Here is a 26,516-nt window from a genome sequence, read left to right as displayed (position 1 = left end):
AAAGTCGTTGAATTTCAAGCCCAGCTTACACTGAAGATTCTGTCTCCAGTGTTCCCTGATCTCCTCAAGCCAAGAAGTTTCCAAATCCTATTAAAAATCACAGGTTTCTCAGCAAACAGCAGGAGTTTTTTCCTGGGAGAAAGGTTTTAATAATTAAAATTAGCTAATACTGAAGCACAGGAGATTATTTCATCTTGTTTAGAAACTGACACTTTCCAGAAGGAAAAAGAATGCAATCTCTAAAATCATTTTGTGGGAGTCAAGTAGAAGAAGTTCACCTCAGAAGAGAAGAGGGCAACTCACCAGGGAAATAGTGCTCAAAATAATTGTGAGCTTGAACTTGAAAATCAAGGTTGAGATTTTTAGGATGTTTCCAGAAGAAAAAGAACGAAACTGTAAGACTTGCAGGATGAGATGTAAAAATGTTTTTGTTACTGCTTCAGGGCATTACAGCTCTCAGACACATCATATGAAGTTGCTGTTGGCTTTTGTGCTTCAGCCCAAATTTCAGTTTGTCTACTTTTGCCCATGTAATTTCAACTAAAACCACCTGTTTTATCAAGGCAGTCTGTATTCCTGCACAGATCTGAAAATGTCCCCATTCCTTTAATAGGCTGAAATTTTGCCCTAGTAGCCCCTGCTGCCTTTGGTTACTGCCAGCACATGAAAATACGACATCAGAAACACGTCAGTGGATGCATGTGCCCAGTAACAGCAGGGTTGCTTTTGGGCCATGCTCTTTCCAGACTTCCCTATAACGCAGGCTGTGTTATTTAAGCCCATGAAATACTCCTTGCCCATATTCTGACCCACATATTCCTCTGCTTTTATGAACACCAAACTTGACCCCTGCCCTCCTCTGTCCTGTTTCTTCCTGTCACTTAAAATCCATCACTCTTCTAACGCTAGCACTGTTATCCAGCTGTGCCAGTCCTCACTGCGCATTTCCCAGAGAAGCAAAATGGTCCTCGAATCTATCCTACTTTCCTTTCACAGTGGTGTTAAGAGGTTAGTGAATATATGTCTGAAACCACGCTGCTTCTTTTTCAAGGGACTGTCACAGTGGGAAAGGGCAGCACTGCTGCTCTGCTGTCTACATCATTTGGAGGATGTCACAGGTTGCTCATGCAAATGTTTCTGAAAGCACAGAAAAATAAGTTCTAGGTGCTCTGGCAGGTTACAGCATCACACCTCTTCTTTGTGCTGCCAGACTTTATCTATGCATTATGCTTTTTAGCTTTGATGTTGCGTAGTTAGAGTCATTGAAGGTCAGGAATGGAACAAACAAATAAGAAAACATGTTAATTGTGTTTCTTGAATTATTACTCTATCTTTATTATAAGAGCAGAGCAACATTAACATACAATCCAAGTGTGTGGTGCTGCAATTCAGAATTAATGCTGTAGGTGCAATAAAAAAACCCGCAGTTTTCTTGACCTGTTTGATTACCCCTGTTTGATCTCTTTCCATGGCAGAATAAAGGAAAAATAGATCAGCTAAAAAAGTGGAGAGGGAGGCAAAACAAGACTGGATGAGAAAGCAAACTAATGGATGTGCAACCAACTTTTCACATTTCCAAATCTTGGAGCAAAAGCTTTGACAGTCTGTAATATTATAGCTAAGCTAATTGCATTATCTGAAGTGCTACAGCCTACGTATGCTGTTTGTGTTGAATAAGAAAAACAAAACCAAACCAGCAGTGACACAGGACCTGCCTTTACCGTAGAACATAGGCGGGACAGCGTGCACAAGCTAAATTTATTTGTACTCTGAATAATGATGTGAGACTACTGCAGATGTACTTGTGATAAATGACCTCGTGTCCTTATTATCTTTGCTAAAACTCCTAAGGTTTAATTAAGGAACAATGAAACAGAACTCACTTTTTAGCATTTTTCATGCTCTTGCTGTGCTTTGCGAGTGAAACAGTCAATAACCAGCAGCAGCGGAACATCGTGGAGTTGGGGCATGGCAACTGCCAGCAGATATCAGTCCTCCTGGCAGTGCTGGGAGTTCCATGGATGGCACAGGGGCAAGTTAAGCTTGCTCATAGGTCTGTGTACTTTTATTCACTCCTTATCCTTGCACTATTCTCAGCCAAGTGAAAGTCTGGTGAACAAATAATTTCATAATGGATAAAGGTAGATCTACACTGACACTGCCATGCTCTGTAGTTCCTACTACTTGGCAAAGACCCTGATAAAACACTTGTTCCCTTGGCTGAGGTTCAATCACAGGTCAGTGTTGCAAAGTAGGTGAGACAATGTTATATGGTATTGAATTGCTCCCTTGCAAATGACTTCTGCAATATCTGCTTGGATTTTCCAGGAGCTCTTTTCCCACCAAGTACCTATGACCATTCACTCCCATCTCTGCTGCAAAAACAAGCTCTAATCTCACTACAGGCAAAACTTTTGAACAGTAACAGCAACAAAAACTTAGAATGAGGATGCTGCCATGGCATACAAATCTTCAGTAAATGAGCCAGACAGGTCAGAGACAGCAGTAGCCAGCAGCTGGGCTTCTGTCAGCTCCTCAGAAACTAGTGTCCTTGCAGTTCCTCCACTGTTAATAACAAATGGGGAAAACGGTCCAAACAACTAGCAGCAGTAAAAGCAGAGAAGCCTGTAGCAGTTCCATACTACAACCGACTTAAAGCAGGAGCTGCTTCCATTGCTTCAGAATAGGAGGAGGAGGAGGTTTTTCCAGAAGCAAAACGCATAAGACATCCTAAGCAAAAATAAATAAATAAATAAATAATAATAATAATAAATACATATATATATATATATATATATATATATTTATTTATTTTTTTTTTCCATCTAGCCAACTTCCACCTGTTCCATTCACTCACGGCAGCTCAGCTTAGTGCAATTGCTGCTGTTATTGTCCTGTAAACATACAGCTTGTAGCTCTTGCTGGGCTGACCCCTCTAGAAAACTTGGCCCAAATCCCTGAAATCTGATGCATTGCAGCAGGTCACATACTCAGACTTCATATTACTAAGTCACTGTTGGTCTTTCTCAGTCAGTGACAGTTTTACTTCTGCAGCTGGAGGTGTTCTCAGGGCTTTACATGGCTTTTTTTATTTACATGGTGCCATTGCTGTAAGTTAGATTTCCCATATGAATTAAAATTACGAGGGAAGACTCGTCATTTTGCTGTCACTGCTGTCTTGCAGTTTGTTTTGTAGAAACTGATATGGCTTCACTTTCCACATAGATGATTACTGTAAATAATGTATACAAATGGAATGTGTGCATGTTAAGGAAAACTTGGTTTATTTGCTTCATTTATAGCAATGTGATAAAACAGTTCCTTAGTTACAGACCTACTGATTGGAATCAATCAACATCTCAGAGTTTGAATGCTGTCAAAAAAATTAAATGGTTCAATAAATCTGGGATTATACTTTCAAACAACAATTACTGTGTATTTAGAAATATTTTAATATATATTAACTCTATCAGCATTTCCTAAACTTTGAAGATGCATCTTCGTGAATTATTCTCACTGCTTCATTGACTTTTAATATTGTCAATGCTTACAAGCCTCCTGCATTTCAAAAGAAAGTACTTTAAGGTTTACTTAGCTTGGCATATTTTCTATGCTACAGACTTCAGTATTTGGCAGGGTTTTTATCTGCCTCTTTTGCTATATTTATATTACAAGTTTGAAGGTCTAAAAAGCATTTGGTGTGAGATAGCTGCAGGTATAGATGATAAAAGGTTTTCTGGGTGGCAGAATGTTGTGCATATGTGATGGGAAATTTGTGATTGCCTTTTAATGGATTTGGATGTTGTAGTCTGCACAGGATGGTGTCAATTGGGGTGATTAACTTTTGTTATAGAAATAATTACAAGATCTTCCTCTTCTAGATAACCCATGAATTAATTTTGAGAAAGCAGGTAGGCAACATTTCTGGGACTTTGACTACACCACGACATTTTGTGCTTTGCTCTCTACTGTGCCATAGCCTGTTGTCATCGCTGCAGTTGACTCAGCCTCTCAGCCTACCCATTTGTAAAATCTGCAAAATAATTATACTGCAAGGTAATTGATAGTTAATGGGGAACGTGTTAATGACTGCAAAGCATTTGACAAAAAGCATTACAAGGGATATCATTATTGTCTGCAGTGAGCAGCTATCAGCATTTGTGAATATCCACGGGGAGCACGATGTGACCGCTTCCAAACCCTGGTCATATCTGAATTCGGTTTTTGGTTCAGGCCCAACTCTAAACAAAACAACAAACTAAAAGGAGACAGATGGTCTCTTCCAGCTCTTTGCTGCACTTTTCTTTCCCTCTAACAAACATTAAAGGAAAGATTTTCAGCTGATATAAGATGATAAAACTCAGTAATTCTGTTGGTTTCCTAGACTTTCCCCACTTATTTATTTTTTATTTTAAACAGTGTAGGTCTTTAGATTTAATCACAGGCATTCACTTTGAGTTATAAGCTGCCATTTTTAGAGCACAAAATAAGGAACACCATCTAGCAATGCACTGGTAAAATCGATGCACTTCAAGCTAGCCAAAGATTGTTTGATGATCACAAGCAAAATATTGATGAGTTTACAAGATTATTTGAAAGACGGATGGCATCACAAAACTGATGCGTTCTGGGCTAGCAAAGAATTCTGTTCATTTTAAACAAAGGAATTCATCTAAAAATAAGTAATAGCACGGTCCTCCTCATTTTCTCTTCAAGCAGTGTTTCCATTTTATTTTAGAAATCTTAGCATTTTAGGTCATAAGATTGAGCACAACACAGAAACAAGTTTTCCAAAGTACTGTGAGAAATTATTTGGTAATGTATTATGTATTTGTAGTAAGATTAAATGAATATGAAGTTCATATATAAGATCATAGCGGAGCCAAAACATTTTAAATTTATATGGGTCTAAATCATGGATTTAACTATTTTAAATCCTGTTTTCCATCCTGCTTTCCTGGAATTGTGTCCAATTTTGTCATGCTCCCAAAAGCTACAATTGCATCATCAACACGCCCTGCTGTACTTTGCATTTATCAGAATGCCCACAGTTCCACTTTTTTTTAATGGCGCTGATAATGCATAGGAAGATTTATGGGAACAGACCCCAGAAATATTGCCTGGAAACTCAAAATTCTAACAGAAGATTTCCAACTTTCTTTGAGGCATTTGTCTCCAGCACTGAATATATCTAAAATGTAGGTATGTATTTTCAAATAGGAAAAAGGATACTGAATTTTACTTTTTTTTTTTTTTTTACCCTGCCATTTTTCCTTTCATCATTTGCCTGAATTTTTAGAAGAAAATCCTATGAGAATGAAACAGATAGACATTCATTAGAATCTGAGAGAATAAAGGTGATTTTTTTTTTTTTTTTTTAATTAGCTGCCCCAGGGAATAGCTCTGCCAGTTAGGATGGAGAACAGTTCCTCTATTGTGCCTTTTGTGACTTAGGAATAGGAGATAGGGAGGCTCTAAGCTACAAATCAAACAGTGAAAATCCTCTTAACTGAACACACCCTTGGGCTTCACACAGAATAAGGCCTTGGAGTAATCAGAAGTAGAACTAGTTGGGATTTTTTTATTTTTTTGCTGAAACAGTGTTTTTTGTGGAAAATGCTTATGTGTCAAAACCAAAGTACCTTGTGGAGGGAACTTGATTTCAAAGAACTTTTGCTGAAACACAAACAGAGGCTATGGGAAACCTCCCTGATTTCCTGCAGGCTTGTCTAGTGATTCGACCCAGAGCACCACCCTAGCTTATTTTACAGTAATTTCTTGGTTTGCCTTTGGTGTCCCTCCACTCAGCAGGGCGGTAAGTGTGCATAAGGGTTTGTTTGTAGGTACAAGCAGGTTGTCAAAGGGATGATCTGGGCATGTACAACATGGGAGCCTTGAGATTTCTGCAGAGAACTTTGCTTTAAAGCCGAACAGGTAGGGAAGCAGGAAGGCACAGGGGCAGGGATGAATTGCACTGTTCAAAACCCCAGCAGCAGCTTTCTCCTTGGCTTGCCCATTAGCCACCTCCCTGGAAGCAACTCACAGCAGCCACTGCTCTAAAGGTAAAAATGGAACAGTATGTGCCAAAACCTGATTAACTGGAACAATTTTGGTGCAGTAATTTGGTTTTCAGGTAAAACTGGCCAGTTTGTGACATAGATCAATGTCACAATACTCTTTAGAGACAATCCACAAACCTCAAAGCCACAAAGTGACTTCACAAGGTGCAGAAGCAGAGCTCTGTCCATCTCTTTGGCTATTTGTTTCTGTGTTTGAAGCATAGGCATGTCCTGATAAAGGAAAGTGGTTTTAAGGGTTTTGAGTGGTTTTAAGGTTTTAAAATAGAGGGTTTTAAGTTTCACCAATGATGGGTTGTTCTGCAAATACTTAATGTATTTTTAATTATGCTTTTATTGGGAGCATATTTTTCTGATATTTTATTGACCTTTCACTGTTTTTTATGTGAAGAGAGCAAGAAATGAACATTAACCTCAAACCACTTGACAGCTGGAGTACACTTAGTTCTAAGAAGCCTTTTATCCTTCTCTGAATCACAATTCCTTATTTCAGATAAGTGCACCAATTCATCGTGTATGCATATTACCATAAGCTTTTTTTTTTTTTTTTTTTTTCTCTCAGATAAAAACACTAAGGGTTTGTATCTTGCTTCTTCTGGAGAATCTAGAACCAAATTTGAAAGCCAGACTCCTCTACTACTTGATGTAATGATTTATAGCACAATGAAAAAGTGCTGCAATGAGAGTTTGATGGATTGGGACAGGAGGAAGAAACTTTGTGGTATACAGCCTTACCAGGGTGTTTCAGACTTGCATGGTATGATGGAGAAAAGCAGCAGGTAATGAGAACTGGGTGTCTGAACTCTTGCAGCCATGGATGCTGTTAGATTAAGTCCTGAATGAATGTGAAAAATAACGGGTCTCTGAAGGCAATGTCCACCTGCTTTGCTTTGGATAGACTTCAAGTTATCTGGCTGGCTTGGAGATAGTGGCTAGGACTGATAGCTAAGTCCTCGATTGCTTTGTGATTAGGTTGTCAGAGGACCCGAGGAACTAGGAAAGCAATTACTAAAGGTGAAAAGAGCAAAAAATCATGTAACAAAATATGCCCAGTGTGTAACGTTCACATTGAATATGCCTTCTAAATAATAAACGCCCTGGCTTTTATCCATAGGAATTATATATTTGAGAAAATTTTACAGCTGCTTCTGATCAGACCTATTCTGAAGATTAAGCAGATTGACTGTGTTACTGATTCTGTTATTAGCAGAATTTCCTGGGCCTAGATGGCAGTGGCATGTTCATATGTTGATAAGAAAGAGTAAATAAAAATTGAGGTGATGGAAAGAGATGGACAGTAATGGACTTGCCCTTTCTAGCTAAAATCCAGAACTCTCTTTGCCTTTGTTAGAACTTCCAGAGTAATAACTTGTGTGTGATGCTTTTCTCTTGTGCCTGTGGCAAACTGTCAGTTAGAAAATGTGTTCACGGTAGTTAGAGTTAAGAAAAAAAAAGGGGGGTGGGAGAGAGAAAAACCTACTGTAAAGTAACTTCCTTATTCTGTTAATTTCTGCTGAGTTTTAATCCAGCAAATCTTGGCAGATGTGTGAAATAACGTCTAGTAGTTTATCCAGAGATAAGAGTGCAGACAGGTAAAGGTGAGATGTTAGAAGATAAACGGAAAGGAAATGGTCTTTGAGAAAAGTTTCAACCTTGTCAATTCTAATTCTCTGTAGAGTTAATGCTGATGTTATTGTGCCTGCTATTGCGTGCTAGCTTAAAGACAGATATGCTTGAGAAACTGGTGTAATAGTAATAACTTTAGAAGGATATGCCTGTAAAACAGTAACTACAACTTCAGTTTACTTCCCTTTATTGTTTGTAAAATATCCTAATCCATTATCTATTGCAATTTTGTCCAAAGAAAAGAGTGTTTTAAACAATTTCCTTCTCAGTCTTTACTGAAAGCATCAATAAACTAGGCGGTTAAAATACAATACCTCAAAGTTAAAGTATTTTGACTTTCCAGGAGTTGGTGTATGCCAGTGTGCTTTTAATTAAGGAGAGGTCTGCAGCGATGGTGGAAGGTCAAGCCAGTATGCTAAATGAGAACGGTAACTCTGCAACCTCACAGCGTTCCCTGAACATGTAATAAAAAATCAGCTAGAATCGACGTGATTTAGATGGCTTTTTACTAAGGCACTAAAACACCTCTTAAGAAACTATTAAACATAAGGTAAGGGACAAAGACCTAACAAAGGAGGAGCTGAAGCTACAGAAATAAACCAAAGGTTAGAGAGTTAATGGTAAGGCTTCACAGCTGCTACTGTATGTTAAAAAAAATAATAATAATTACCAGGGAGGAAGGAGACTTCAGGCCCCTCCCTGGAGATAGACTCCTGGGCTCCTTCAGTCCCTGGAGGCTGTGCTCCCTGCCCCATTCAGGTCCCAGGGAGTGAGCAGAGCACCTGGGTGGGATGTGGAAAACCTCATAACGCTGTTTTTGCTCCTTTCTTTGCCTGATTTGGACATGGGTGTGAGCCAGGAATTCCTGCCTCCCCCAAGAAGGCCTGGCCAACAAGCTTAAGGTGTACAGAAATGGGGTCACAGCTGCTGTCTGAAGTGCTTCCATTTGTAAAGAGTAACCTCAAAATTACTGAAGACAGCTTCCAAAGTGAATCCCCGCTCAGCAGGCTGTAAAGACCATTCTTACTCTCTCTGGCCCTTAAGAGCAGCTGCGTTCGACTGCTCTCAGGTATGAAACAAGTCAGTGCAGTCAAGATATGTGTGGCTGTGTGAGTGCCCGGCACCAAACGTGCAGGTATCTGAGGAATTTCACTGGGTTTGGTGGTGATGGAACAGTATCTTGAAAGTGTTTTGTGTCATCTGTTACTTGACTTTGGATTCTTCTGTTAGTGGTCTGATTGCCAGCATTCATCCTCCAGCTCACAGGCAGTATCAGGTAAAAGAGACTGGGCTAAAAAAGTTTTATGCTCTTTGCAGTCAGAGGGCAATGGTTAGTATGTACATAACAAATCATACAGTCCTACCCAGGGCAAAACTGCATTGTCTTCATTAGAATTTTGTCTAGGGAAATGATTGCAGTAATTGTTCCCCATTTTTTATTCTTTTGGTAAATTGCAAAGATGATAAAAATTCACATACACTAGCTTTTTATTTTCTTTTGCGGTTGTCCAGGAACATTGCTGCAAGAACTTTTGCATAAGGAATTAGTTTGATTCCTCCTTCTCTGGAACATTACATTAAATGTATTTGCAGAAAAAGTTAAAATTTACAAGTGTAATGGAAAAATCATTACCAAGTAACATAAAACCCATTGCAGAATGAACACAGTTTTTTTGGCTGCAGAGGTAAATTGCTCTTTAATTAAAGAAGAATCACCCCATAGCAAGTAAAGTCACCCCAAGCAAATTATAATAATTTGGAATAAGGCAAAATGCATACTTCATAAGTGACAGTGGAGGTTTAGAGGGCTGAATGTTTTAATGTCCCAGTGGTTTAAAAAAGCAAATCCTACAGCTGCTACTCTAAGCAGAAAAACTCCACCTTATTGCTTTATGATGCTGGATTTTAAAATTGAGGCACCAAAGGGATTTAGATTATAGTCTGTGACAGACTGTGCTCTGAGTACATTGACACTCTCTTCCACTTCTCCCTCCCACCCAAAAAAGAGAACAGTTGGTAACTGAAAAGTAAACATGAGCAAAAAAAAAATACTTATTACTAAAGGGATCTGTTTCACTCAGTATCTAAGTGATTCAACTTTTATTATTCCATGCAGAAGATATTTTGTCATGTTGCTACATTAATACAAACTGACATTTTCATAGAGCTTGCAATTTGCTTGGACAGTTCTTACAGTTCTCCTAATGGATGGATAGAATGAATCCATCAGATTCAGAAAAGTAGTTTCCAAAGAAGAAAAGTTTTCTGGCAAGGTGCACCCACATATGTGTAGATAATGAAAAAAAGAAATAAAAATGCAACTCTAAAAATCTGCACATAAGTTTCTTAAATTTCAATAAATAGCAGACAGTGTCTGTGGAGCCTGTATCACAAAATCTCAAAAAACAATATACAGAGGCAAAAAATACCGGATGTCAGAAATGGAGCTCCTTGTACCAAGCCTAGAATATCCTACATGGAATCCAGGAAGAATAACACTGAGAAATATAGGGGATTTGGGATTTGGGTGCTTTCAGAGTTAGGTGATGGAACAGCAAACATTTGCAGAAACATTTCTGGTTCTTGCCAAAACTGACTTGAGAGTAGAAGTCCTATCACACATGAGTAGAAGAGGATTGTAATACCGTGTAGCAGCTGGTACCTTAGCCTCAACAGCTTTTCATTCATTGCTTTAAGAATAACTCCCTTAAATATCATATATGGAATTTTCAAATACATGCATGTATGCATGTCTAACAATTCCTAGTCACATGCCTTCTATGAATCAGTTAATAATTTAGAGAAATCAGGTGATCTCAGTATTGTTAGTTGTCTGAAATGTTAAGCTATTTCATTATTCCAGAAAGACTTGATGCAATATGTTTGGGGCAAAGTCTAAATAACGAAAATGATGACACACTTATATAAATGTGAGAAGGAACTTCATTTATTTGATGTGATAATGAACTATAATTTTTCACCTGCACTCCTGGCCCCAAATATCACAGTAACCTGATAAAATGTAAAAGTACAAACCTAAAGTTCAAAATCCTGTCTGAGTACCTGAAATTTAGTCCCAAATTTTATAAGTGGTTAAACACTTGTTCTAAGGCATTCAAACTCCAGATGGCATCTAATGATTGTTTGGGATTATAAAATTAAATGACTTCCTTTCAATTATATGTTATCATTAGTCTTCCTGCTAAAAGAAATAAATATGTAATTTTCCCCACGTATCTTTTCCTTAGTTTGTATCCTACAAAGAGCCATAGCTGCAGTGAGGCCCAGTCCCGAATCCCTGTTTGGCAATAACTGCGCTTCTGTGGCCTATACACCAAGAGAAACAGGCTATTACAATTTGATTCAAAGAGAAGCATTAAACTTTTCCAGTTTTGTCTGTGCATTCAGACTTAGATGTATTATATAAACTGTAAATTCTTCCTCTTGTAAAAAAAAAAAAATCAGTCAAAAAACTCATTTGTATTTCCACTGCTAATCAAGTTTCGGGAAGGTGAAAAATAGCATTAATGGTATTTATGATATCAGAGGCTGATTGCACATGAAGTAAAATTCTTTATTGCTGATATAAAGTTTGAGCATATATAATTTGATTTGGTGTAATTATTTTTTTCCCCAGGGAAGGATAAAACAGGCTATTTCTAGAATCTAATTTTCCTTTAAAAATGGCAGCATGACTACAACAGCCCGAAGTGTAAGGCTGACTGCAGGACAGGCATTGACAGCAATGCAGCCATTCTGATGAAACAACTTTACATGCTGCATTTTTTTTTTCCTATTTATTTATTTTTCTCTTGATGGTCAGCAATTTATAGTTGCTATACCTCCACTTGATTCTGTAACTTCTCCTGGCTACTGAATATTGGGATTTGTTATTTTGTGAGCTTATATTACCTTGGAAGATGGCTCTCTATAGCAAGAAGTAGTACAGGAAGGAACATAAGTTAAAATTCAGTGGTTCTACTTCAAAAGTGTTAATGATGAAACTGTTTTTGAAGGTCACCAAGGATTAAGATGTGTTTTTAGCAAGCAGCTGGTGTAGGAAGTACACTGTATTTTATTGTAAAATATGCCATAAAAAATAATTCTGTCCATATTCCTGGAAATTCTGCTTTCTTCTGGATTCCAATAGAGTAAGTTCAAAAGGAGAAGTTTCCTTGATAAGAAACGCTGACTGCATGTTCCGTTTTAAATATTGTCCATTTGCTGCTTACAAAATATCTGGCTGTCAACACATTATTCTGACTGCTGCTTTAAATTGTTATTACCACCACGTAGGCATGGATGTTCAGACAGTTCAGTTACTGCCTGGCTTTTCACCCATTTTCAGCTTCTGATTTCAAGGAATCTCTGTCATCTCCTCTCTTCACAATTCGTTCTATAATTCATGTAAGTGTATATAAATGAAAACCTGCCACAGCAAAATAACACCAAAATCTAATGGAACATGAAATCAAGTAAATGGAATTTGGTGCAGCAATTAGTTTGCATTTTAATCTGCAGACCTGTTTATTATCCGTCAGCAAAATAACCATTAAATGTGTGTAACTCAGATGCGTTGAATTGTTTAAGAAAGAAAAACAGTCAGGAGTCAGAAGAAAATAATATGAGAAATCTGGGAAATAAACCCACCATTGTGATTTGCAGTGCTAGATTTTTCTGGGAAATTCTTTCTGTATCTCATGAACCCTGCAGATATTTTGTAGCTTAGAGTTCCCTTTCTATATTTCCCTTTGTAGCCACTGGGGGGTAAGTTACTTGTTCAATTGGTATGAGCCCCAAACTTTTGTATCCTTCAGATGATTATCGTGTATTGTTTCATGTGGTGGTTCTGGAGCAGTATGGTCCATACCTGACAGGATCCATACTGTACAGTGAATTGAGTATTACCTTTTATCTTTCCTCTCCGTTCATACTGTACCGCTGTCACCTACTGTGCTATTCCTGGTTTCAGGTGCTGTAAACATCAGCAACTCCTTTGCTTTTGCTTAGCAACTTGCTTTACCACCTCATGTTTTGCTGGGAAGTATTCTGGGAACATTTAAAAATAATTTTGATGATTTTCACTGTATAAAATAGCATAGGTTTCCCATATGCCTCCCTGCAAGTCTTGTTGCCTAGATTATCTCCCTGGTCTCTTCCTTGGACTGTGCGTTCCCCCCCACCCATGGACCACATTTTTGGATCTGACAAGATTTCAGGCTATCAAGAGGGGGGTGTGTGTGAGAGCATGCAGTGTTAGAGGGGAGGCAGCATGGAGGCACTGCCCTACTAAATCACATCTCTGTTAAAATGCCTAAGTTACTTATAGAGCCAACTGAAAGTGCAAAGGAATTTCCAGTGGACAACTGAGAGCTCAGAAACTGGCAGACCACAGCCAGGCGTGAATAACCCTTGTGCTGATATCGTTCAATCCTAATTTGTTATATTAAACAGCAACCCCCCCAACTGAACACATGAAATGGATTTGGGTTTAGAAAAACACAATATTTATGCATTAATGAATAAGCGTGTCTTTTGGACTGTAACTCTGCTTTTTATGTGCATAAATATGTTATAAAACTTGTGGTGGAATCCACCTATAATCTTTAGGGTGGACAGAGGTGCACTCTTGCACCTAATGCAGGCGTTCGTCTCCCACTGGTTTTGAATTACTCACGTGAATAGCCTCCTTATCCTATGGTAATGACAATACCACCACCTCTTCCTGATTTATATTCTATTCCTCTAGCAATTTAATTCATTATCCTATTGACTTTCTCCTCTGAAGCTGAACATTAATCTGAAGGTTATAGAGATTTTACTAAACCACCCTTCCATTAGACATGTGTTCCCTCATCTGGTACTTTCCTCAGAGGCTTATTTTTCAACATTAATCAGCACGGGAATACAGTAAACTTGTCTGCTGGCTGAAATACTTAAAAATGACCTGTATCATTTCATAGGCAATTTCCAAAATGTAACACAGATGGCCTGTGGCAACTGACAGATCTGAATTTCAGACTTTTTCTGCAGGTTGTTGGCAGTAGTGCCCACGGCACGGGGCATAGCAGGGGCAGGCTTGCACCATGTCTGCTACAGGAAGGCAGCTGTGAAGAAGCTGGAGGCCACTGTCCTCTGTGCCCAGCCCCAGCAGACCTGGGTGAGGAATCTAAATGTTGGGTAGGGAACTGTGTGGAGAAACATGCTTTTGTGCAGAATGGGCACATAAGTCAACACCTGAGCCAAATTTCACATGGGAGTCACAGCTGAACATTTCCTAGCTGACAAGTTTTGGAAGAAGATGGGGGCTTTATCAAATGAAAGGAGACATGGGTGGTTTGCTTACAGTTTCCTCTGATGTACTAATCAGCCATGACCCGTTGTGTTTTGCCTACATAACTGAAGTCATAGTTTATATATGGTTACATCCTGTCTGTTTCATAAACGTTCTTCTGTTTGCTATAAGCAGTACCAACAGAAGTAATTTGGGGGAGACTATTTGGAACCATACAGGCAAATCAAAGTTGTACCAAAGGTCTCAGTGACAAAATCACTGCTGCTGATTTAACAATTGAGACCGTTCTAATTCTGCAGCAGGCTGGATTAAATTATTCCATCTGGTCTGATGCTTCTCATAGGCTGTTTATCTGTCAGTCCTGCTTCTAAAAATATCAGAAGTTGGATTTGCAACACTGATCTCTCTGATAAGTAATCCTTTAGTATCATTAGAAGTTCCCTACTCAGGGAAAGTTTGCCTGCTTTCACGTAGAAATCAAAGTAGTAGAAGAAGGCTGATGCCATGCTCCTTTTCCCACTCCTGTTTTCTTACATTTTACTAGGTTTTCTTAGGGGTTTTTAGCAGTAGCAGAAGTAAATCTCTGTTTCAAATGCTGTGCATAGTGTTCACTTATCTAGTTAGTGTTCTGGCTCTCATTTTATTTCTTATCACTGTGTGTTTATAATCTGTCAGTGGGTTTTCAAAAGGTAAATTGGTGGGCAGAGAAGGAGGGTTTTTTTTATTTAATATATTCTGAACTATGGCCTCTTGTTTGAGAGTTTCTAGCTATGGAATATGTAAAAAGTGCATAACCCTATATAATTAAGCTCCTTAACTTTCTTTTTAAAGACTACTACTACAATGCATTACCATAAAATGATTGGAGCTCTCCTGCAGCATGCTTATTCATATATATATATATATATGTTTGGAAACAAAATGGTGTTGACTTGTAAGATTTTGCCACACAGTAATGTTAAAGGGCCCCATTTTCAACATGAACCTTTTGGATGTTCAGATCTATTTAATTTTTACTTTAACAATGTAGACAGAGCTTGAACAGCAGCAGTATTCAGCCATATTTTCTGCTGCCTCTGTCTGAAAGAAGGGTCTTTTGTTAAATGACACAGACTCGGAAGGATTAGAAGCAGTTTTGCATAGAGTTATTAGGCAGCAGACAAGATTGATTCGTGTCCTAGCTGGGGACCTTGCTTGAGCCAAGATTTTCTTTTAATTGTCATAATACAGTAGGATGCTTATGCAAGGAGTAGAGAATTGAATGCACTCAACTATGTATCTGAGGGACAAGCAAATGCTCAATTTATTTAAATATTCCAAAGCCTTGCATTCTTTCCATGTTAGCAGTGTCAAACATATTGTCGATAATCTGATACACAATTTTAAAGCCCTTATACTCAAGCTATTTAAGCATTAGTTCACTTATTCTGTCTATTAAAGTTATAATTATAGGCTAAAAGGTAACCAGATTATTGTAGAGATCTCTCCTGACAGCCTTTAACACCTAGTTAGATGTTAAAGCCTGGAAATTACAAGTCTCTCAGTATCACTCAGACACAGTACTTCTTGAATCAAATTGCTATTTCTAGATTGTTTCTCATTCCATGGTACTGCTCCAGTGCTCTCCAGCTTGCTCTGAGTGCCTCTGTACTTGTGGAACATCTTCATTAGGAAAAGAAAAAAAAAGTTCTAACAAACCTCTTGCTTAGCATGCATCTTAGGTTGGATTTCCAGATATGTAAACACACTGCTCCTAGTTCAAGATGTGCTGAGGCCATCTGACAGCTTCTGCCTTCCTTGATTTGGATTTCACTTGGGGTGTTTGAGGCAGTCTAGCAGTTTGCCAGTGCTGCTGCAGCTGCACTGCTCTTTCGCCCAGCTGCCGCCCAGGGTCCCTTTTCTCTATCCAAAACACTGACTTTAACATGCACTGGAGAATTCAGCATCAGTGAAAGTGAGGGGACAGAAATGGATGGGAGGAGAGAGGAGGAGGAACAATGAGCTGATTGTGGTCTACTCGAGTGCATCACACTGCTTGAGTAACTTCATCCCCGGGCATTGTTTCCATGGCAAACTAGAGGTTGCAGTAAACTCCACAGTGATCTTGTCCAACACAAATAAGAGCAGCAGCAACAGAGCGGTGTTGTGGGTGTTAGTGTGCAATTAGCAACCAAACAGTGTAATCCTGCAATGATTTTTCTCTGCTTGCCTTCACCTGCTAAAGCTCAGGGTAGCAATTCTTCATTGCTGTGGTTACCTGCACAAATTAAACTAATGCAGTTATGCAGTTATTTTTCTTTATCCCATCTCTTCTGACAGTATCACCCACCACAGAAGTGATAATAATTAGCAGCAGTGGACCTGAAACATGTTACCTTATACTGTCATGTACTCTGTAACCATAAAGTCAGGTAACTTTTTTATAGTTTTCTTATCATAGTTGCTGAGAGCTGTAAGCATTACAGCTCTCAGTGCTGGGAGCTTATTGAAAATCACTTATTTATACAGACAGCACTTGTATGGATGAATGTATATCCTAAGAACGTTGTCAGCTGCCATCCTTCACTGAAAATTTGCACCCATGCTAGTCAACATGATTGATTTGACTCGGTGCCTGTACTTTGGAAACAGTATTTGGTTTATTATTAAAGCTTAGCTGTGTAGATGCAGATTCAAATTAGTAATTAATACTTGACCTTACTGGAGCTTACCTGTCTGGCTGCCCACAACAGCTATCTGAACCTTTGAAAAGCACATCCTTGAAGGACAGAATTCATCCTGGCCTATTCAGCCTGGAGAAGAGGAGGCTGAGGGGAGACCTCATCGCAGTCTACAACTTCCTCGTAAGGGGGTGTCGAGAGGCAGGAGACCTTTTCTCCATTAACACCAGCGACAGGACCCGCAGGAACGGGGTTAAGCTGAGGCAGGGGAAGTTTAGGCTTGACATCAGGAGGAAGTTCTTCACAGAGAGAGTGGTTGCACACTGGAACAGGCTCCCCAGGGAAGTGGTCACTGCACCGAGCCTGACTGAATTTAAGAAGAGATTGGACTGTGCACTTAGTCACATGATCTGAACTTGGGTAGACCTGTGCGGTGTCAAGAGTTGGACTTGATGATCCTTAAGGGTCCCTTCCAACTCAGGATATTCTATGATTCTATGATTCTATGATCTCAGCATCTGCAAAGGAGGCATCTAGCCTAAGCTACTTGGCCAGCTGCTTGTCTCTGCTCCGTTGTCAGGGGAGATGCATTTCCACAGGGTGATTTGTCCTGTCCTAAGAGATATGTCTCTGGCTGTCAGGAATGATCATCCTCTGAAGATGCCAATCTCTTTCCATTCACTGCAGGAGGAATTCAGATAACTAGATGAAACCTGCATATGCTGTGGATCCAGCTGCGCGTGACTTACTGACTTACAGTGGTTTCCACTTAGCTGGATTTTATGCTTTTATTAATAAAAACTTGAGGTCTCTGTAAGCAAATAATACCAAATTTTAATAATAGCAAAATGTATTCCTGCAATAAGTCAGAAGTAATAAGAAGGCAATGATCCTGGTCTAGAAACTCCCGAGGGAACACTGAGGGTAGTGGAAGCTAATTGTGCTGTCTCACTGCTGATGTTGGCAAACCAAGTTAGGAAGCTGACTTTTCTGCTCAGCCAGTAAATGGGCTGGGCGCTGCCTGGAAAAGATTCAGGGCATTTAAACTGGGGCTCCAGCTGGCAAGTGTGACAACTTAGCTCTGCATCATCTAAGGTTCAAGCTCACTGGTTTCACCGTGGACTGTGCTGTGAACTCCAGCGGCTGTTCACAGGCAGTCAGGCAACCCTCAAATGGGTGGGCAGCTGGGTCAGCAGCTTCTGTAGCTGTCCGAGCCAAGCAGCTGCTTTGCCACCCTGCTCTCATCCAGGAAACCATCACATTATCTCCACTTTGAAGTCTCACTGCCCCTTTTGCTATTCTGATGTGAACCTTTTTTAAATCAGTTAGTGATGTTTCAAGCAGAATAGGGCAGTGGCTCAAATATAGTTGTTTAATATCTGGTTGTTTCAGGAATCAAAATTTCCTGTTGCCATGTGAATGTTGTTTAAATTAGTATTATCCTGGCTGCAGGAATAGAGCTGAAGGAGTATTAAAATGTCATAAACTGTCATGTCTAGTCTTCAGAAAAGATAATAAAAGTCTTTCAGTCCAGTGCCAGCTGCATTTATTAATGTTCTTCAAAACTTTTGAAGCCAGAAGAGACTAGCGAAGTTATTAACATTAAGTATAGGAAATAAAATAAGTGCTCTACATGTTTACTTCTGTTATAGTCTATGAGTGATGAATTTCTATCTTGTCTACTTCTTTAAAAATACCTGAAACCATACTGATAACATCATACCAAATGCCTGATATGTTTCAACCCGATTTTTGCTTTCTTCAGTTTTTGTTTGGATAGCCTTCTGTAAATCTGTTTAGCAAAGCAAAGACCTTGTTTACTACAACACTACATCCTAACTTTCAGCTCTTAAAGGAGCAATACATTATAAGTCCACTTATCACAGAATTTAAACAAGGCAATGGGAAGGCAGTTGGGTAAGGCATGAATAATTTCATGAAAAAGCTGCCACTGGCTATATTGATATATCTACATAGCTTATCAAAGCAAGTAATTACCATCAATTACAACATTATTTGACAATTCTGCAGTTAATGTCCTACTCTTAAAAACTGCTGTTGCACAATGCCACAGAAATTGCCATGTGTTAACTGTCTCATCACCAGAACCTGTGATAGATAGCGCAGATGGTAATTTGGTTATTCTTCCCTAGCAAAATAAGTTGTTTACTATGACAAACTATTCATTTTGGTCTTCTGAAAGAATGGTAAAAGGTACTTGGAGTATCTTTAAAAATAATCCCTACAGTAATTGACAGTTACTCTGAAGCATTGCCTTATTTGTGGAGCAGAGTTGCACGCTGGTTCACGGTCATGGCATGGGTTGATGGAGGATGGGGTGCTGCAAAACCCTTGAGTCTCTTCTCGTACATATTAAGAGTGAAAAAAATTTGCTTTGCTTATCAGAAAATCTGCAAACTTTCCTATATATCTTCAAAAAGTACTACAAGGCTAAAATGTTTACCTGACAGAACTAATGAGCTGTCCTGCAGGTAGTTATCAAGATCATCAAATTACTGTCTTTTCTGGGACAATTACAGATAGGCATTTAAAAGATAAAGTAAGTACTGATTCTGCTATTGTTTACTTGCGGGGTGTATTTCTTCAGCGGAGCAACAGAGTTCTGTGGAACCATCAGTAAAATTAAGTTTCACCTTATTTCTTACATAAATTGAAGGCAGAACAATGGTCAATGTAAAATGTTACATGCCAGTGAGCAGTAAATTAGCATTTTATTTAAGAAAATAGAGCATCTTTAGTGTTACTTCATGGTTAGTCTTGCATTTGCATTTACTAGGGAAATAAAGGACTGACCAAAGCATACTCAATTGCTTTGTAAGCTGTTTGTGAATATATGGTATCTAGGAGTGCAATTAATACCAGTTTCATTTTTAGATATGACTCACATGGCAATGCATGGGCCAAAAAACCAACACAACCAACAACCAAAAAATGAATTTCCCACTGGATAAAGTGGGGATTTTTATGAGTACAAATAAGTTCGCAAATACCTTCAGGCAGAAAAGGAAAGTGTGCCCTTTCAGGCTGGTTCATTTGTAACTCCACATGTGCTGACATACCTCCCCAGAGAAAGCCTGTCCATTGAGTAGGTGCTCTGATCCCTGGCTGTCTTCACTTCCAAAGTGTAACCGGATTTCCTCAAGGCGGTGGCTGTATGTCATCGGCCCTCCAGAGATGTTGACCAAATGCTCTTTGTCTAATCGTAGAGATACGTGTCTCCCTGTATTATACATTGTCCCGCTGACCTAAACAATATTGGAGGAAAAAAAAAGCATTTTGTCAATATCATTTGTAAATCCTTGAAACCTGTTACATGTACTTCAAGCTGTTGCACCTTACGCGCCTTCATTTCAATGTGGCAATGTCTCTTATTGTTGTGAGATGAAATACACAACCTGAGGATATACTTCAAGTTCTGCTTTGAACCTTATACTGTATATTCAAATATTTTGCTAAATCTAGGTGTACATGTTTTATCCAGGGGCATATGGTTAACACAATGAATAGGATTATTATACTTCTAAATAAGTAGGCTTTTAGAATATTTTTTTATGTGAGATCTGAATAATGACTTCATTACAAAATTTCTCCACTGAAAATGGGTACCTTTCAGCTGGCATAAATTATTTAAGTATACTCAGAACAAATCTGAAATTTAACTCATTTTTTTCTTCTTTTAATATTTATAACAAAGTTATCCAAAAGTAAAGGTGGTGCAAAAGCAGAGATATAATTATTCATAAAACAGGGTGCCCTACTCCTCCTGGTGCTGCAGGTAAAAACTTTCATTGTCCTCCTCTGCAAGACTCTGAATGCTTTATGTTTGCAATTGACAGATACTTTAGACGTGGTGGAACAGAATTAATTATGGTTTGATCATATGTCTCCAGTTCCTACTACACCTCAAGTAGCTGTAATGCTCTTTAAGATTCATCTTTATTTTTAAAAAGACTGAATGCTACGCTTCATTTGAAAACTGATTTACAGTCACTGTAATGAAAAAGAAAATGATTGTAGAAATGTTTCATATGGAATATATTTCTGTCATATTTCCCACTGCTGGGAAAGATTCCTATAGTAAGAAGTTCCTTAACTTATGCCATTAGAAAGTGAAATACGCCAGCTTGGGCTAAAGCAGAATCGTGATTTAAGAATGTTCTGCATGGATACAAATGGTACACTTGAATAACATTCATTTACTTTAAGAAGAGGAAGCGCAGCAATAATATGCTTTGTTGCATTTCAATTTAAAATTAAAGACATGACTATTATGTATTATATCCTGTACTACATCAGTGCTATAGTAATTAACATTGCTGCAGTGTCATTTTATCTGTAATACTAATTACGGAGTTTAAATGACGTGTTTTGTTGCACAGTATGTTGTGAAAAGTTACGTTTCACAGACTGTGCAATAGAATTAAATGGATGAGATTAAAACTGCTTTTGATTATTGTAGGTTTTTAAACTTTGATACAGATGTTCTATTTTTTGTTTATTCCAATCAGAAAATAAGGAGGAATATTTTTTTAATGAAAAGCAATAAACACAAATATTCCTACTCATTTCAAATAAAACACAGTGATTTTGTTTGTAAATGCTCCTTAGTTTTCTGCTTGACTTTGCATGCACAATAATTAAATACCAAGTTTAGTTTAACAGGTGAAAGAAGGTCAGTTTATTGAATTCAGTTTCAGTACACTGCGTATGAATGACATAAAATTGCTTATCATAAGTAAGACATGTAGTTTAAAAACAAATAAGGGGAAATGGTTTAAAGCCTCTTATTCACATTCAAAAACTCATGCTTCACTGAGCACTCAGTTAAATTTAGCAACTGTGCAAAATATTCAGAATTCATTTTCTTACTTAAATTGCTACAAATATCAAATTAGGTTACCATTATTTTCTCTCTCAAGGTAAAAGTGACCCAAATAACCTCTAATATGAATCAAATAACTCTCTGTAGAGCAGAGAGGGGAAATGATAAGAGACAAATTCATGAACAGGAGTAACATTTGTCTTTCTCATTTTCCCCCTCATAAAAATGTAATGCTTGTAATGAGGTTGTATTGACTCTTTTAAAACAGAATTTCCCTACGTAAGTGCAGATAAAAAACACCAGTAATGAAATGAAGTATCTGACATGCCTCATTTCTGACCTGCAGTGAGGGATGGACACCTGAAGTCAAACTCTAAGAGCTTCCTGCATAGGCATACAAACTTGTCACCAGGAGAGACAAAATCCAAAATCTTCAATGTCAAAAATGCAAGGTTTTGTACTTTTTTTCAGCCTTTCTGGCTTAAATGAAGCACTGGCTTTCTGGTTGTGATTGTGCCCATTGGAATGGGCTGCCCAGGGAGGTGGTTGAGTCACCATCCCTGGAGGTCTTTAAAAGATGTTTAGATGTAGAGCTTAGTGATATCGTTTAGTGGAGGACTGGTTAGTGTTAGGTCAGAGGTTGGATGAGGTGATCTTGAATGTGTCTTCCAACCTAGATGATTCCGTGATTCTGTGAAGAGCAGCCACGTATACCAATCCAGATGCTGGTCCCAGTTGCACTCACATGACCTTGTCCATTTCTTTTCTTAAGAGTGTCAACATCCCCCACCCTTACTAGTGACTTCTGATCGGCAGTTCTGTTAAGGGCATTTGCTCACTACAACGAGAACAGAAGTGTCTTACATTTGCCATTTACTTGGATTACATGATTACATACAGAGAAAAGATGAAAATGTTAAGGAACCTTTTTTTTTTTTTTTTTTATTTTTTTTTTAAATAAAAAAATCTGGAGACTTTCTGACCTGTAGTGTTTGTATAATGCAGTGCCTGATTATGGGAAGCATTAACATATTGCTGTGTGAAAGGATATTGTCTGGTTTATATACAAGCTCAACATCTTATGACCTTTAAAAGTGTACTTTTTAGTGTAACCACTTAATAGTTGTAGGACATAGTATTGCTTAGTGCAATCACCTGCTTGCAAGCTCAGAGTCTGCAGATGCATTACAATCAGTAGGAAGGTGTCATGCAAAAAATGATGAAAGAAAGAACGAAGTTTGCCTTGCTTTTTTTTTCAGCAGAAAACGTTCTATTGTGTTTTAACTATGCACACCTTTGATTGTGGCTGGAGAAGAAGTAGGTTCTGATCTTATTCATTATTTGAAGCTCCTGATAAATTGGGCTTTTCAATATTTTATGGTACTGAGCCTTTAAAGTGATGGTGCACGGTCACTTTTGAATGTCAAACTGAGCTGGTCTTGTGGACAGCAAAGTTGTGTGTGGTTTTGTAATGGGCCTCAGGCACAGAAGTCGGCTCGGTGGTATTCTCTGTATTTTGTATGTTTTCCTATAAAATACACGGTAGGAAGACAGGGGTGTCTTCTGAGAAAGATGTTGACTCAGCCTGATACAGACAACAATACCTACTACTCCACAGAGCATATAATTAAATTTTTATACCTTTCGGTGGATTGGATAAAATGTTATAGGATAGTTTAAAAAGGTAATATAAAAATCTGTTAAGATCTGTACAACTATTTCCTTAATTTGTCAAATCAATCTTTGGCGCTAAGACCTTCACAGTCTTGGCCTTCGTGTTGCTCCTTGCTCTGCTAATAACATTTTTGTTTTACCTTTATGTTTGACTTAACGTTTTTTAGTAAAGTTAAATAAATATATTTATGTAAGGATAATTACATAGCAAACAAGCTTAGGAAAAAAAGAAAGCAGTATTTCCCCCTCCTCATTTTCAAAAGGATCGATATTGACGTTTACTTTATCCACCAGAAATAAGAGTGCAGTAAAGAAAACATATATCAAAGCATCAGTAAAAGTCTGCCTGAGAAAACAGCTGCATCCAACATTTTCAAAGTTAATGATTGTACCACATTCTTAGTTGACCCAATTTTCCTCAAACATTGGGAAGTATTTCCAAACAAGTAATTTTACCTATGGCAAAATCCCCAAGTAGAACAATGTTGATGGGCTTCAGCCTTAATTGTGGAATGTTTCAACTTTGGTAGGCTTTAATTAAATTATTAACATATTCCTGATGTAGTTATTTTCTATTTAATCTCATTCATTTTAATTCTTGCTTCACAGAGCTTTGTGCACATAATTCCCCAGCAGCATTATTCTCTCTCTTTATCTTGATGCAAGACAGGCACGCACTGCTAATACATGTATATTCCATACTACATTTCTAAAGAAGATCTCAATACTCATGTGGTACCTGTGTAACCTGCTAGTCCTACAATCACAAAGAAGTCCAGATTCTGCTGTTTGAAAGCTGGAACACAAGTAAGATCAATAGAAGTCCATAACTAATAAACACAAATTCTTTGATGCGTGTTTATCTTGGAACTGCACAGATCTTTATGACCATTAGAAAAAAAATAAATGAAACAATCTTTCCTAATGTTGTTCTTCAACCCTGCACTTATGAAAACATTTTGTTGTGTCCTAGTTAACCATCTATCTTGCTCACTTACTCTTTTCTTCCACAACTAGTCCTGAACTAAATAATTTTCAGAAGTTCTTTCATGTCCTACATCTTTACATTTAGTCTATGATTAAACAGCCTTCAAAACCCCGTGCAAGAAAAGTGACAGAAAGAGAAGCCTGTTTGGGAGTGAAGCCATGCTAGGAGTGTAAGCAAGGAGTGCAAGAGGAAAGGCAAAGGAGCAGAGATGGATTCTTTGCCTTTCAGTCCCTTGCTACGACAGCAGCTCACTGTCACCTTTCTTCAGCAGGCTCTCTGCTTCCCAATGGTCTTGACAAAATAGCGAAATAGTCTCTTGGTATTTTGGATTTATTCAGGTATCAGTGGTCTGAAGATCAGTTCCAAGAACATTTTTTAACTTGTATCAGTGCCTGCCAGTGGAGCAGCACTGAATGTAAGGAAGTGAGAAAATCAATTGTGTATGGCTCCCTGCTATGGTGTCCTTGGATCTTATCTGTGGCATTAGACGTTTCTTTCTTTGGGATGAAAATAGATACAGTCAAAGAAGGCCTAGCGCTGGGTAGAGAAGCAAATCACCAAGTATTGAAGAGTGTTTTGAAGGTGTTGTAATGCCCCAGTTTTATATCCTGCAATAACCACATTTCTGTTGCCTGCCACCTGGCTTCTGTAGTTTCCTCCTGAATGTGATGGTTTATGGAATACGACAGCAGCTCTGCAAGCTCGGAGGGGTGGGCTTTCTGCTCCTTTACCAGCACCTGAGCTGTTAATGCCACTTGCTTTGTCTTGACTTAGCTTTCTGCTGTTTGGTGTCAATGTGGCGAGGGCAGCAGGTGACCCTGATCCTACCTAAGGGACACATCTTGTGCCATCAGGTTTCTGCTCAACTAGTGGCCCTAGGAGGTTCATGGAGGGACCAGGGCTCCATGGAGACATTAAAATATTAATACTAATATTAACCTGTCCCTAGCATCTGCCATCTAGGGGTCTCAAAGTGCTTCACAAATGCATAAATAAATATACAATTGTCTTCTGTCTCCCAGGGATCAGTAAGCTTTAATGACAGGCTGTACTGCTTTCTGCCTGGGGATTGTCCCGTGCAACACTTCTGGCTGTAGCTTAGGTCACCCGAGCAAGTACAGCAGCAAACTGATTAATGTTTTTTTTCTGAGTACTCCAAGCACAATCCTTTTGTTTAACGATTGTTGTTGTTGTTTGTAGTATCTTGACCAGACGCTTTCTGCGATACAAATATTGTTCCCATTGATTTGGATCGATTGTGCTGTAGTAAGCCGCTTGTATCTCTCGTGCAAAGCAGAGACTGCTTCAGGGTTGGAAAAGAGTTTCCATAGACTCCAGGGTATGTCTGTGATTTGAAATCTGACTTTAGGACTGTGACTAAGCACCACACCAAAGTAGGAGTTGAGATGTACTAAAGCACACTGCTTAGTTCTCTGCACAAGGATTACCTTCGCTTATTTCAAAGCAGTGCCTAGAGAAGAACATAACTTTTCCTAATGTTGTGCTTATGGCACCCAGTTAGTTTTAGAAGTAGTTTTATGCTGCTGTTGTGATTTTCTAGAAGTTGTTAACAGGGGACTTATGATAGAGAATAAAAGATATTTCTGTGATATTCTTCTAAGGTATTTAACAGTTGCTTAAAACGGCATAATTGTTTCTGAAGTCTTATCTTAAAGAAGAGATTGATACTAAATAGGAGACAACTGTTGTACAGATTTTTTTTACAAACTATCATGGAAAATTTGAGACCTCTGTCCTTGTTCTGCAGTATTTCTGTATGCATACATAAGGATTGTATTTCTGTAACTGTTTGTAAGCAATTGCTTTCTACAGAACATTTAAGTGCATTTGGTATATCTTTGTACATGTGAATGTTTATTGTTCATAATGCTTTTTCCCTGCCTTTATCTTTAAGCTCAACATATGCAACATTATGTAAGGAAACTGTAGAAACGCTGCTCATATAACATCATTTTCAGAATTATTTCTGAATAATTCTGAATTATTTCTGAATTTTTATTCAGTATAATAAAGAACATACTTTCTTGTAAATCATGATATTTTATATATTTGCATGTAGATGTCTCTGGGCCTTAGACATAGATATATTCAAAGTATTTCATGCTTATATTTTAAGGTAGATTCCAGATGTAATTCCTGCAACCTTTCCCTGCTGCCAGCAGAGAGCACTGTTGACCCATCCCATAGAGCTATCACCTCTATACCATTGGGACTTCCACCGCCAGGAAGAAAATTAAAACTGAAATCATTTGGTTGGTTGGTTGGTTTGGTTTGGTTTGGTTTGTGACACGGCTGTAATCCGTGCCTTCGCTTTCAGAAGTGGTGGTTTTGG

At 38.4% G+C, this 26,516-nt stretch overlaps 1 protein-coding gene and 1 long non-coding RNA gene across 5 annotated transcripts in view; one reads left to right on the top strand and one right to left on the bottom strand.

The window, feature by feature from the left end:
- CA10 (carbonic anhydrase 10) overlaps positions 1-26,516 on the bottom strand; it is a 200,016-nt gene that overhangs the window by 24,461 nt on the left and 149,039 nt on the right. For all 4 annotated transcript variants that reach the window (XM_068655020.1, XM_068655021.1, XM_068655019.1 and 1 more), the window contains one exon: positions 19,739-19,924. In XM_068655020.1, coding sequence (XP_068511121.1) covers positions 19,739-19,924 — 186 coding nt within the window. The remainder of the gene's footprint in view (positions 1-19,738; positions 19,925-26,516) is intronic.
- Positions 1-26,516, top strand: part of LOC137841751 (uncharacterized) — a 137,226-nt gene that overhangs the window by 90,524 nt on the left and 20,186 nt on the right. The gene's annotated exons all lie outside the window — the stretch shown is intronic.

Source organism: Anas acuta, chromosome 18 (genome assembly GCF_963932015.1).
Source record: "Anas acuta chromosome 18, bAnaAcu1.1, whole genome shotgun sequence".
In the NCBI taxonomy this organism is placed as follows: domain Eukaryota; kingdom Metazoa; phylum Chordata; class Aves; order Anseriformes; family Anatidae; genus Anas; species Anas acuta.
Note: the sequence above shows the minus strand (reverse complement) of the source record. Positions and strands in the feature narration are given on the sequence as shown.